The 13971-nt window shown below is 40.6% G+C and overlaps 1 protein-coding gene across 9 annotated transcripts in view; it reads right to left on the bottom strand.

The window, feature by feature from the left end:
- EEA1 (early endosome antigen 1) overlaps positions 1 to 13971 on the bottom strand; it is a 127817-nt gene that overhangs the window by 97681 nt on the left and 16165 nt on the right. For 5 of the 9 annotated variants that reach the window (XR_005586839.1, XR_005586840.1, XR_005586841.1 and 2 more), the window contains exon 3: positions 9783 to 9908. The exons of 2 other annotated variants lie outside the window; for them this stretch is intronic. Coding sequence is in view for 4 of the 7 variants with exons in the window: in XM_039496798.1 (XP_039352732.1) it covers positions 9783 to 9908 (126 nt within the window). In the remaining 3 variants the exon portion in view is untranslated. Of the gene's footprint in view, positions 1 to 9782; positions 9909 to 11348; positions 11431 to 12515; positions 12568 to 13971 lie in introns of all 9 variants that reach the window. 2 more of the 9 variants (XM_039496836.1, XM_039496843.1) reach the window with 2 other exon arrangements.

The following is a 13971-nucleotide window of genomic DNA, read 5'->3' as shown; positions in this document are numbered from 1 at the left end:
TCTCCTCCCTTGGTTTTCACACCTCAACTGCTAGAACAGGGCCTCATCCTCCCTGATTGAACTAACCTAGTTATCTCTAGCTTGCTTCTTGCTTGCATATATATACCTGCCCCTGGAAATTTCCACTACATGCATCTGACGAAGTGGGTATTCACCCATGAAAGTTCATGCTCCAAAACGTCTGTTAGTCTATAAGGTGCCACAGGATTCTTTGCTGCTTTTACAGATCCAGACTAACACGGCTACCCCTCTGATACTTCTCAGATATATAGACCCAGGGCAAGATTTCAAAGTGGGATAGCGCCATTGAAGTCAAAATTAACATTTGATTAACAGCCTGCCCCATAAGGCTTTAAATCAGCAAATACTATTTTTAAAAAAGCAGCAGCCTTAGCAGCAGCAGCTCCCAAACTGACACTTTGATTAGTAACTTGCAGAGGCTGAAGACTTCATGAGAACTATGCCAATTTACGCCATCTGAAAATCTGGTTTCCTTTTCAGAGAGCTTTTCTAACAAACCCTTTTCATAAAGGGGTTTTAGTTCAACTGTTAAAACTCAACCTTTAATCGAGTTACTGAACAAAATGTCAGCATGGTAGCTATTTTTAAAAAAATATATCAAGAAATATTTTTTGCCAATTTAAAGCTGTAAGTAGGGGCAAGAAAGATAAGGGTCTGAGACACTTATATCTAGAATATGATGTTTATGTAATAGAAGCTATGCCTACATGGCAATGTAAGCGTAGGGTTAGTGGGTCTGCTGACCCACGTCAGGAAACCCTGGGCCTGAGCATCTACATTGCATTTTAAGCCAAGGTGGAAAATTTTCTGGACCCTGTTCAAACCTAGGGCTCTGGCACCCACACTGCAGTGCACAGACCCAAGTCAAAGTAACCATATATCAGAGATCCTAGCACACCCCTCCCCAAATGTCGACACTCTAGCCCTAGGAACATGATGCACTGTGGGAAAACTCTACTGCCCACCCTGTTTCCTAACTGTGGTGGTGCTAGTGATGGGACTTGTGACCCTAAGGAGCACAAGTGCATGAAGTGCATAATTAGCTCCTTTGATGGCTGTCTCAATAGAATGACTCCAGTTTGAGAAGGCTTTATACTGAACTATAATCTAATCTGAATATTGAGCTCTCCAGCTCTAGGCTGAGTCACAGGAGCCAGAAAAGGTTCAGAAAAGGGCAACTAAAATGATTAGGGGTTTGGAATGGGTCCCATATGAGGAGAGATTAAAGAGGCTAGGACTTTCCAGCTTGGAAAAGATGAGACTAAGGGGGGATATGATAGAGGTATATAAATCATGAGTGGTGTGGAGAAAGTGAATAAGGAAAAGTTTTTTACTTGTTCCCTTAATATAAGAACTAGGGGCCACCAAATTAAATTAATGGGCAGCAGGTTTAAAACAAATAAAAGGAAGTTCTTCTTCACACAGCGCACAGTCAACCTGTGGAACTCCTTGCCTGAGGAGGTTGTGAAGGCTAGGACTATAACAGGGTTTAAAAGAGAACTGGATAAATTCATGTAGGTTAAGTCCATTAATGGCTATTAGCCAGGATGGGTAAGGAATGGCGTCCCTAGCCTCTGTTTGTCAGAGGGTGGAGATGGATGGCAAGAGAGAGATCACTTGATCATTACCTGTTAAGTTCACTCCCTCTGGGGCACCTGGCATTGGCCACTGTCGGTAGACAGGATACTGGGCTGGATGGACCTTTGGTCTGACCCAGTACGGCCATTCTTATGTTCTTATGTAAAATGTCTGTGTGCACCAGTTACGAAGGTAAATAGGGCTGTCAAACCACCAAAATGAAACTTTTCAATACTTAATTTTTAAAATGGGATGCTCAATGAATGTGTTTTATATTTATTTCTGTCTGTTTTGAAGTTTGACATAAATGTAGGTTTCTGAGCGATGAAGTGCATCTGCAAAGGTTGGGGTGCAGGGAGAAGGGATACCCAGCAGGCTGCATGGAAGTTTTGGGACTGTCTCCCACTCGCTGCCATCAGAGTGCACACTGCCCTACCTCCTCTGTACAAGCAGCCCCAGGGAGGGCTGGGGACCTGGAAGCAAGGGCCAGAGAGCAGAGCAGGGACCAAGCGGCTGCCCTGCAGGGAGGGGGAGCAGCCCTGCCAGGGGAGGGATGACCCTCAACATCCTGGCAGCCAGGAACCAGCTTTGCTCCCTGCTCCAGGTAAACTCCATGCAGCAGCGAGAAGAAGCCAGAGCCACTGCTGTGGGAGGAGGAAGGGGAAGCATGCTCAGCCAGACAATAGTGGTGCTTCCAATATGCTGCGCTGGCTGCCTGCCTGCAACACTGCTCCTGTGTCACCAGGACCTGTGGGATACAGTCAGAGGACTTACAGGATCTGAGTCAAGCTGTGGCCGCACGTACACAGGCAATCAATAGGGCTCAGACCCTAGATGCCAGCTTAACACAGGCTTGGCCCACAGTGGATTTGATTTAAATCAAATTGATTTAAATCATAATTTAAAGACTAGTCAGGAAGACTCAATTTAATCATGTATTTCTACATAAAAGTGCGTTCTTGTTAAAACCTTAATACATATTCTTCACAACTCAGAGATAGAGGAGATAGATGAGACCCAAACTGGGTCTCTTTTACAGCCTGCTGCCATTATAGGTTTTCCCTTCTAGTGAGAGAATGGTATGGTAGATCTCAAATCAATGAAGGCTACACACTCAGAAAGACCTCAAGACTTCTGGAATATGCTGCTCAAACAGTTTCACCCCCAACAATCTTATTTTAATTGAACTTTTTGAAACTTTGCACTTTCAGAGAGAGGTACACAAATTTGCAGAGGGACAAAAGGGTTGAGGTCTGTTATTTCTCACCTCTATATATTATTTTAAAAAGTTTTTGCTGTTAACAAAACATTATCTCCGGAGATACAAATCCATAGTTTGAGAACTACAAAACTAAGCATCTCATACACTCATAAACTTTAAGGTCAGAAGGGACCATTATGATCATCTAGTCTGACTTCCTGCACAATGCAGGCCACAGAATCTCACCCACCCACTCCTGTAACAAACCCCTAACCTATGTCTGAGTTATTGAAGTCCTCAAATCATGGTTTGAAGAGCTCAAGCTGCAGAGAATCCTCCAGCAAGTGACCCGTGCCCCATGCTGCAGAGGAAGGCAAAAAACCTCCAGGACCTCTGCCAATCTGCCGTGGAGGAAAATTCCTTCCCGACCCCAAATATGGTGATCAGTTAAACCCTGAGCATGTGGGCAAGACTCACCTGCCAGCACCCAGGAAAGAATTCTCTGTAGTAACTCAGATCCCAATCCATCTAACATCCTATCACAGACCACTGGGCATACTTACCTGCTGATAATCAAAGATCAACTGCCAAATTAATTGCCAAAATTAGGCTCTCTCTGATGGTATCTTTTAGACTGAGCACTGATTCCCCTTAGGTAGCTAGAAAGATTAGCCTAAATAATCTGTACAGTAGCCCCTGGAACCCTATAAGATTGGGTCCCTAATCCATGAATTACTGGAACTCATTTACAAAACTTTTCTTAAACATTACATGTATATATTGTCTCATACTATAGAATTAGAATTTGTAAAACCTATTCCATGATGAGATATCTTTGAGCTATAATGTATTTTAATTAAAACCATCTTTAGATAGTTTTTTTCCTCAAAAAGCATTTTATCAAAAAAATCCTATTTAAATTTAAAAAATCCAATTTTTTTTTTAAATCATTGATATTTATCCGCCCTGGCTTGGCCCCTGCAACCTGCAGGGTCCTGGGACCCTGCATTCAAGCCTTCGGTTAGTACATTTGCAATATGGACACAAGAAGGGCTTGGCTTGAGCCCAGGCTCAAAATTGGGCTTAAATTGCTGCGTAGTAGACATACTGGGGTCTGATTTTCATTAAATTGGCTCTTTTGTATATGGGGGGAGGGGGGGAGAGAGTAACCAAATGGTATCTTCTGCAATACCTATAATATTCCTTATGAAACACATTTACCACTGGGCACTGGGTAAATACATTTAAAAATGTATGCAATATTTAAACTGCCAAAAGACAACCAAGGCAATCTGAAATAGATTTAACATTTTTCATCCTATGATTACACAGCGGACAAAGATTCCATTTACCGTTAGGTATGCAATGGTGTGGCATGGGAACTCCTAAAAACTCCTGTAACTGACATTTCTACAGAGTCTGGGACTTGCTCTTTAGGCAGAGGGAAAGGAATCCTAAAGAAACTGAGTAGAGGAGGGTGCCATTAATACCTAAACTTCACCAAACATTGTGGTCTCCAGGGAAACAGTTCAGGCTACCTTATCAGCTTTGGAATAGAAGTCTTACAACAAGATCTATATCAGAACATCCTGCCTACATTTATAGCCAAATTTTTCAAAGTTAAAATTCAGCCTTGGTTACCTAGTTAAATTTCCAGGTGTCCTGTCACCCTCTCGCAACTAAGACAGAAGCCAATTGAAGTAACTAAAATGTCAAATTTGTTTTAGGGTAGCATTAATATTCTCATGCATCATTGCAGCAATTGAGTATTCTTTGGGAAGTAAGCCAGTACACTAAAAGCAGAACACTCCTTGCGATCAATTACAATACATATATTTTTAATTGTACCAATATAACTTGCAATAGTTACAAAAACTTCACCATCCCACACACATATACAGACCCACAAACAGTTTCAGTGTACAGACTGAAATAAATATTGTCTAAAACCAATAAGTATTACTGGCAGAATGCTATTATAGAAGCCTCCTAATCTCTAACCATTCCAAAGAACTATTTTAATGTTGATTTAGACACAGTTTACATAGCACAGAAAGACCATTCACAGGACTGAATTGGTTCTGACTCTGCTACTTTTTCTGCTCACATCTGGCTTTGAAGGGAAGGGGGAATGATGTAGATAATGCTTTCAGTCTTTATAGAGAATCATCTTCTTATCTTTATACTGGAATTTCATAGCCACTTGCCACTCATCCCAGGCCAGACCTACAGTGAAGTTTTCAACGTGGCCTTATCTTTCCAGGGACAACCTCTTCCCCGCTCAGACTTTGTCTACACTGGCAATTGAATGACAAAACCTTTGTCTTTCAGAGGTGTTAAAAAAAAAAAACACCCCAAAAGACAAAAATGTTGCAGACAAGCCCCGATGTGAACAGTGCTTTGTCAGCAGGAGTGCTCTCCTGCTGACAAAGCTAACTCTGCTCGTTGGGAGTGGAAGTTTTTTGTCAGCAGAACAGACGACAAATATTGGCTATTTTGCGTGACTTTTAGCAACAGGCGTGTCGCTAAAGCTGTGTAGTGTAGACATAGCCTACATCTCTTCTCAAGAGTTTCAGGGATATAATAGTTGGGTTTTTGCAGGATGGAATTCAGGTGCACTGGTATGGTATATGGAGCACTGGAAACAGGCGCTGCTCCAACATCTTAGTTCAAAAATCACTCCAATTAGTCTCCCATTTTCATAAACAACATATTTTAAAATAAAAGCAATTTCTATTCTCTACCCCCTCTGATATTACACTAATAAATATAACTGGTTTATTTTTTTAATATGCTGTACAATTTGGTATTGGTTACCACAGCTACACAGAATTTAAGAGCTATGCTAAATTACCAAATTTCAGATTGTAAACAGTACTCTTACTACCTAATACAAACAGCAATTTTTGCATCAAATCACAATTAGATGTAAAGCACATTTTTATTAGCACATAAGAACTGCCACACGGGGTCAGACCAATGGTCCATCTAGCCCAGTATCCTGCCTTCCAATAGTGGCCAATCACAGATACTTCAAAGGGATTGAACAGAACACAGCAATCATCAAGTGACCCATCCCCTGTCATCCAATCCCAGCATCTGGCACTCAGAGGTATAAGGACTCCCAGAGCATGGGATTGCATCCTTGACCATCTTGGCTAATAGTCATTGATGGACCTATCCTGCATGAATTTATCCAACTCTTTTTTTAATCTAGTTTTACTTTTGGTCTTCACAACATCCCCGGGCAATAAGTTCCACAGGCTGACTGAGTTGTGTGAAGAAGTACTTCCTTTTGTTTGTTTTAAACCTGCTGCCTATTAATTTCATTGGGTGACCCCTGGTTCATGTGTTATGTTAAGGGATAAATAACACTTCCTATTCACTGTCTCGACACCATTCACGATTTTATAGAACTTTATCATATTCCTCCTCAGTCATGTCTTTTTTAAGATGAATAGTCCCAGCCTTTTTTCTCTCTCCTCATATGGAAGCTATTCCATACTCCTAATCATTTTTGTTGCACTTCTCTGTGCCTTTTCCAATTCCATTGGTCTGACCCCGTGTGGCAGTTCTTATGTTCTAATGTCTTTGTGGAGATGGGGCAAACACAATTGAATGCAGTATTCAAGATGTGAGTTTACCATGGATTTCTATAATGCATTATGATATTTTCTGTCTTATCTATCCCTTTCCTAGTGGTTCCTAACATTGTTAGCTTCTTTGATTGTCGCTGGACCTTGAGCAGATGTTTTCAGAGAACTATCCATGCTGACTCCAAGATCTCTGTCTTGAATGGTAACAGCTAATATAGAACCCATCATTTTATATGTATAGTTGGGATGTTTTCAAATGTGCATTACTTTGAAAACAGCAACAATTTGTTAACCAGTAATCCAGTTTTGTGAGATCCCTATGTAGCTTCACAATTAGCTTTGCACTCAACTATCTTGAGTAATTTTGTACTATCTACAAACTTTGCCACCTCACAGTTTATCTCCATTTCCAGATCATTTATGTTGAGCACTGTTCCCCGTACAGATCCTTAAGGGACCCTGCTATCTACCTCTCTCCACTGTGAAAACTGACCATTTATTCCTACGCGTTATTTGTATTTTTTAACCAGTTACTGATCCATGAGAGGACCTTCCCTCTTAAGCAAAGTAAGCAGCCATGGGATAAGAGACATTGGTGAAGGATCTTGTCAAACACTTTCTGAAAATCCAAGCACACCATCCCAACTGGATCGCCCTTGTCTGCATGATTGTTGACAACTTCAAAGAACTCTAATAGATTTGTGAGGCATGATCTCTCTTTACAAAAGCCATGTTGGCTCTTCCCCAACATATCGTATTCATCTATGTATCTGATCATTATATTCTTTTCTACAGTTTCAACCAATATGCTTGGTACTAAAGTTAGGCTTACTAGACTGTAATTGCCAGAATCCACTCTGGAGCCTTTTTAAAAAAATCAGTGTTCCGTTAACTATCCGCCAGACATTTGGTACAGAGGATGATTTTAATGGTAGGTTACATACCACAGTTAGTAGTTCTGTAATTTCATATTTGAGTTTCTTCAAAACTCTTGGATGAACACCATCTGCTCCTGATGACTTATTACTGTTTAATTTATCAATTTGGTCCAGAATCTCCTCTATGGACACCTCAATTTGGGACAGTTCCTCAGATTTGTCACCAAAAAAGTTTTGTCAGGTGTGGGAATCTCCCTCAAATCCTCTGCAGTGAAGACCTCTGCAAAGTATTCATTTAACTTTTCTGCAATGGCCTTATCTTCCTTGAGTGCTGCTTTAGCACCACAATCATCCAGTGGACCCACTGATTGACAGGCAGGCTTCCTGCTTCTGATGTATTTTGACTGAACAGCATGGTAACAAAGACCTCACTTTATTTAACATAATCATCATCAATATGGGAAATAAAGAATAGTTCTCGCAGTAAGGGCAGCCCATCTTCTAATCAAAGGCAGCACCTAATTCCAATTGATAATAAGTACCCTAGTTCTTCTCCTGCTGGTCCATGGACCAATTTGGCCATATGACTTACAAAAATTAGGCCAGCTCACTTCAACAATAAGACAGCATACACTTGATCCTTGTAATGAGATCTAGAGTAATCTCAGAACAATCCCTGGAGTCCCAATTGGTGAGCTTCACTGTCCTGAAATATCACAATCCCCAGATTCCCCAGTCATCAAAACACGGGACAAATATCACTTCCCCTAATTTAATTGTCATCTGGCTGTAAAGTTTCCTCTGCATGGACTGTCCTACAAGCAGTTAATGTTGCAAAGTACCAATAATAACAAAATAACTTAAATTACAACATTTCAATGATAGTATCAACTTCCCAGTGGAGAAATGAAAATGCAAAAAAAAAATACCACTTCATATACTTCATACCACTGAAACAATCGACCTCTTCACACACAGGCAAAAGTGATGCTGGAAGAAGGGAGGCAAAAGGATCCTCCCCTGCACTCCAGCATCATTTAATAAGTGGCAAGCTGCCCATCCCCCGAAGCCAACCTAGCTTAGACTTTCTTAAAGCTCAGAGGGGGACCAATCGGATAGCCTCACAAAGCCTGGCTGTTATTTGCTAGTGAATACACACATCTGTTCCATCTTCCCCAGGCAACCCTGGTAAGAGCATCCTGAAATGGTGACAAGAACAGCTAAGGCGGTTCCCTTGTTTGCAGCAGTCCCGCTGCATGAAGCAAGGCTCACTTGGCCACCATGATCTTCCTAGAACATAATGGAATTGGAGAAAAACATATTAGCTAGTCTAATCCCAGGAAAAAGTAGTAGTTCACCCTCAATGTCCACTAGTGCCAATATCTGGGGCCAAATGCTATAATTTTCTTGTTGCCCCATGATGTAAATAGGTCCACCTGTGTATCAAACCATATGGCCGTCAGATAGCCAAAAATCATCTAGTCCCATTCCCATTCTTCCTCAGCGGTTGGTTTTTTCCTGAATGGAAGTGATTTTTTTTTTTTTAAACATTCACCATTTTCCAGAAAGGGCAGAACCTGCATAGCTTGGGTGCTTTTCCCCCTGGAGGGGAGAGAAGAGAAGGGGTTGTACCTTTCTGATAATTTAAACACATGACTAATTGCAACTGATCATTACAGTTGCACCTGCAACTAACGGATCATTTCAGTATCTGATGTCCATGAGTATTGAGGAAAAATGACTTGATTTACCAGAAGACTGACCAACATAAAAGTAACACCACACTGAAGGATTATTAAATATACTTCTAAACACAAGAGCTACTTAAACAAAAAGCTTTTACATTTGCTCAGAGAGATATAAAATAATGATTGTGTTCTAAATCTCAGAATTGTTTTATAAGAAGTTTTGTATTGTGATTTTGTCAGTGTACTTGAAACTCCTTAGTGAAATTCTTTAAAGGGAAAATTCTGAATGTTTTTTAAAAGTTCCTATTCCCCCATCCCAAATATTATTAAAATATCTCCTCCTAACTAAATTATAACTGTACCTCAAAACCAGACTCCCATTAAAAGTCTGTCTTAAGAGTAAAGTAGATAGCTTAACAGAAATTCTAAAACATTTAACTGTATAAATGATTTCCCAAATCTTATACTTAGGTTCATTATTGTGACTAACGCAGAAGTAAATACATTAACTAATGCAGAAGTAACATATATTAATTCAGAGAACAATCATGCAAAAACTGTTTTAAAAAAGTGAATGCAAATTTCTGATATTACAGAAATTCCACGAGAGATGGCTGCAAACCAGAAAGATAAAAAAAGAAAGCATCTGAAGATATGCCTTATTGTAAATATGCATAAAAAGATCAACCCATATTTCCTTACAGCAGGGAATCACAAGAAACAAAGTGAAAGAGGCTGGTACCCAAGCAACCAGAAAGGAAAGACATTTATTTTAAGCAACCCATTACCAAGCTACTCAAACAAAATAAACAAGACCCACAGTAACAGCGGGCAGGTCATGATGCTCCTGTCTTCTTGTCTCTGTCTCAATGTGTTCATTCTGGTAATGTTCAGACAGACCAGTGGCACTTACACACATTTTCATACATAGTGGACAGATGAAGCCCTGTGAAACAGTAACTTTTAGGTATGTACATTTTAAAAAAGTAAGAATATAAACAGAAAAAGCACCTTACGTGTCAAATATGTATTAAAATTCTTAAAAAGCATGCTATTGCCTATATGCAAGAAACAAAGCTGGTGCTTGTTACTTTTCAGTAAGTTTCTTAAAATGAAATTTTGCTGATCATGAGTCCAAAACACAGAGAAGACAAATAGAATGTTGTTAAGTGAATTAAAAACCAAACATATCTGAGACATTGAGCTTTGACAGTAGGCAGTACATTCATTTTGTTAATTGTTTTCATCAGTTTTACTAGGCCTTTGGTACTGCTCCACACTACAAAGGGGCATATTATGCATAATGTATCATGACATAGCCACTGTAAAATATTAGGGCTATGTCTACACTACCACTTATGTAAGTATAACTTATGTCACCCAGGGGTGTGGGGAAAAAACAGACCCCTGAGCAACATAAGTAACACCAACATAAGTGCCAGTGTGAACAGCGCTATGTCAGCAGGAGAGCTTCTCCTGCCAACATAACTACCACCACTTGTTGGGGGTGGTTTAATTATGTCGACAGGAGAGCTCTCTCCCATCAGCAATGAGTAGCTACACGAGAGATATTGCAGTGGTGCTGCTGCATCGGTACAACTGCACCACTGTAAGCTCTCTAGTGTAGACATAGCCTAGGTCAAAGTTCTGTACAAAGGTCTGACAGGACATTTTGTAACATTGCTTTCAGACCTTTTATAAAAATAAACTGGAAGAGGGTGTGAAAGAGCCAGAATACCATAGTACATGAACAAGAGGACTCAAGTCAACATTTCATGGGGGGTTCAGTCAAAGTTTTTCTGACAAATTATTGTACTATATTTTTTTTCCTTCTCATTTCCTTCAGTTACAGTAATGTTAAATGCTCCTTGTGAAAAACAGAAGGTAAAAACAGTTTTAGGGGGAAAAAATTTAAGACAGTGTCCCTTTAAAAAGAAATCTGTTGATGTGGAGCTATACAAAGTAAATCCAACTATTTTTCTCCTAAGTTATTTCTTAAATGGTAAGCAGTTTTTTAAAGGCTTTTTAAATTTCTTAGTACTGTTAGCAAAAGCACTATTTTTATGGATTCAGAATATGTGAGGCAATAATATGCACGTGGAAGTAAAATTTAAATGCTGAAGAAACTGTAACCAAGGTAAGAGTGCGCTTTACATAAATTGTTAAACACAAAACAAAAAAACTCTAGTAACCTTTAAAAAGAAAGGGTTAACAGCTTTAGAACAGCTTTAACCAATTAGCAATACTTACAACACATTTGTCACCCAGAATGGTCATTTACTTCAGTTTAAAGGATCACCTGTTGACTGCACTACCATGTTCAACCACCTAACTTACAAAGTTAAATCCATACAGCTAAAAGAAAATCTTGCAACATCAGAAGTACCTTTCCTCTAGCCTCTTGTCTGAAGTATGTGCTAACAAGTCAATCCAAAAGAGTGCAATGCTTTAATAATGTGTCTCTCTCACTGATGAAAGAGGAAAATAAGAGTAAAGATCCAAGATTCAAATTGCATTAGTTAAACCTACTTTTTGGTTTATTTTGCTTTCCAGTTAAAATAAGCTTTATTACAGAAACTGTTAAAAAACAAGAGTACTTGTGGCACCTTAAAGACTAACTAAAGTGCCACAAGTACTCCTGTTTTTTTTGCGGATACAGACTAACACGGCTGCTACTCTGAAACCTGTTAAAAAACAGAAAGCTATATATACACAAGCTAACTTCTGGAGCTCAATTTTCAAAACTGTGCATGCCACTTGTTTGCGTAAAATGAGAAATGCATGCACACATAGTCGGCATCCTTTCATCTGCAAGAGATATGATGTAGAGATATGATGTAGATGGTTTGCAATGTCTCATGTGACTGAATAGTCCAATCCGAGATTTGCATGACCTTTGGCAGCTGTTTCAAATGTATGTTTCTTGGTTGGGAACTGCTTGCTTCCTATGGGCTCTTTTCTCTTCAAGCTGAAGGAGCCAGCTCCTGTCATGGACTTTGATGCCTTGATAGAGACGTTGGCGTCACATGTTACGATCACTTGCCAAGGTTTTCCATCGGTCAGGATCAATTCCAAATTCCTTCATATTTCGCTTGCATGTGTATTTATAGCGAAGCTTGAGACATCCTGTTGTTCTTGTTCAGTCTGATAGCTCCCCATATAGCATGTCCTTGGGTATGCGTCCATTTTCCAAACTACTCAGAAGGCCCAGCCAGCGCAGACATCTTTGCTTGAGCAGGGCTGTCACATTTGGTAGAACATGGATAACTGATGCTCATCAGGAGAAAAGGTTAAATAGTTTCCACCTATGCTGTTTACACCACATACTCAACACCAAATGTAAATATAAAGTCACCAATGTATACATAGGCATTTGGATAGATGCACACAGAATCAAATGTCTTACTAGTTTTAAACCAGGGCCATGTAAATGCATAGATAATTCTGCACAGCAGAAAGAGTGTGCTGGGCTACAATACATCTGGCATTATCATTTAACACATGGGGAGGTTACAAAGATGGATATGTATTTCTGGATAAGTTAATTACATACTTGATACACTGATCTGATTTTCTCTGTTTAGGGTTTTCACCACACAGTGTACCTAGCACATGAAGAAAAGAACAGAGAGGATTTACAAGGGTGTTTGTTTCTTACACAATTGTAAAAATTCTACATATTTATATCAGACTGACCTTAGGCATAAGATATTCAGACACATTGATTTGAAAACAGCTTCATGACCTCAGCCCTAGTCCTAACCCAAAAAAGAAACTCCAAGACTTTGATCCATTCAATTCAATTAACCCTTCCTCCTCTTCCAGCCCCCTTCAACCTAATCCTGATATCTATTGAAGGCCTTGTCTACACTACAGAGTTTTGTCAAAAAAAAGTCAGCTTTCATCAACAAAACAGTGGAGGTGTACACACAACAATGCTCCGCCTGCTGATTTAACTTTCCTGTTACTCTGACAAAATAAAACCACCTCAATGAGAGGCGTAGAGCTTTTTGCGACAAACTTAGATCAATGCACTGTCACTGTAGACACTGTGTTTAATTATGTTGCTGTAAATGGCCTCCAGGAGGTGTCCCACAATGCCCAGCTGGCTGCTGTGGTCAGTAGTTCAAACTCCGCTGCCCCGCAGCCAGGTACACAGGCATCTGCCACTCTCCTTTAAAAGGACTGTGATTTTTTGAAATTCCACTTCCTGTTTGCTCGGTATGGACCGTTCACATATATCTTCCCAGCTGACCATGGCAGCTCCCTGCAGCAAACACGCTCCCGCTTGGAGTACACCAGAGTTGTTGGACCTGCTGGGTCAGTGGGAAAAGGGGGCTGTGCACTCCCAACTCCGCTCCAGCCGTAGGAACTTCGATACCTACAATCATATTTTTCTTGGCATGTCGGAGAAGAGCCACGAACAGGACATGCATCAGTACCATGTGAAGATCAAGGAACTGAGGCAGGCGTACCAGCAGGCAAGGGAGGCAAACCATTGCTCTGGAGCTGCGACAAAGATCTGCCACTTCTACACGGAGCTGGATGCCATCCTCAGTGGCAACCCCACCTCCACCAACAAGAGCCCCGTGGATACTTCAGCGGGAATTGGAGACAGCGGACTGAACCCCAAAGACAAAGTGGTGGATGAGGAAATGGAGTTGGAGCATGAGATGGCACAGGTGACAGGGTGGTCCTGTAGGCGCAGCAAGCCAGGATCTCTTCTCGAGTCCAGAGGGTTCAAGCCAGTCCCAGCACTCCGGCTCTGGCGCGCATGATACACAGGAGGGGAGCTCTGGTAAGTGCTCATTTTGATTTGATACTATTCAGTTACATGAGATAGTGCTGTCCTTTCTTTCGTTTAGCGTGCTAGAAGTGGGTAAAGGGACAGAAATGTACAAGACTAGCAGTATTTGCGTCTGCTTCCCATTCCCCTACAGCTAAGCAGTGCAGGCCCTGCAGAAAAGTTCATTAATTCACACTGAGATTTCACGGGAATCCTCCAGAGA

This window comes from Mauremys reevesii, linkage group 1, assembly GCF_016161935.1.
Source record: "Mauremys reevesii isolate NIE-2019 linkage group 1, ASM1616193v1, whole genome shotgun sequence".
In the NCBI taxonomy this organism is placed as follows: domain Eukaryota; kingdom Metazoa; phylum Chordata; order Testudines; family Geoemydidae; genus Mauremys; species Mauremys reevesii.
Note: the sequence above shows the minus strand (reverse complement) of the source record. Positions and strands in the feature narration are given on the sequence as shown.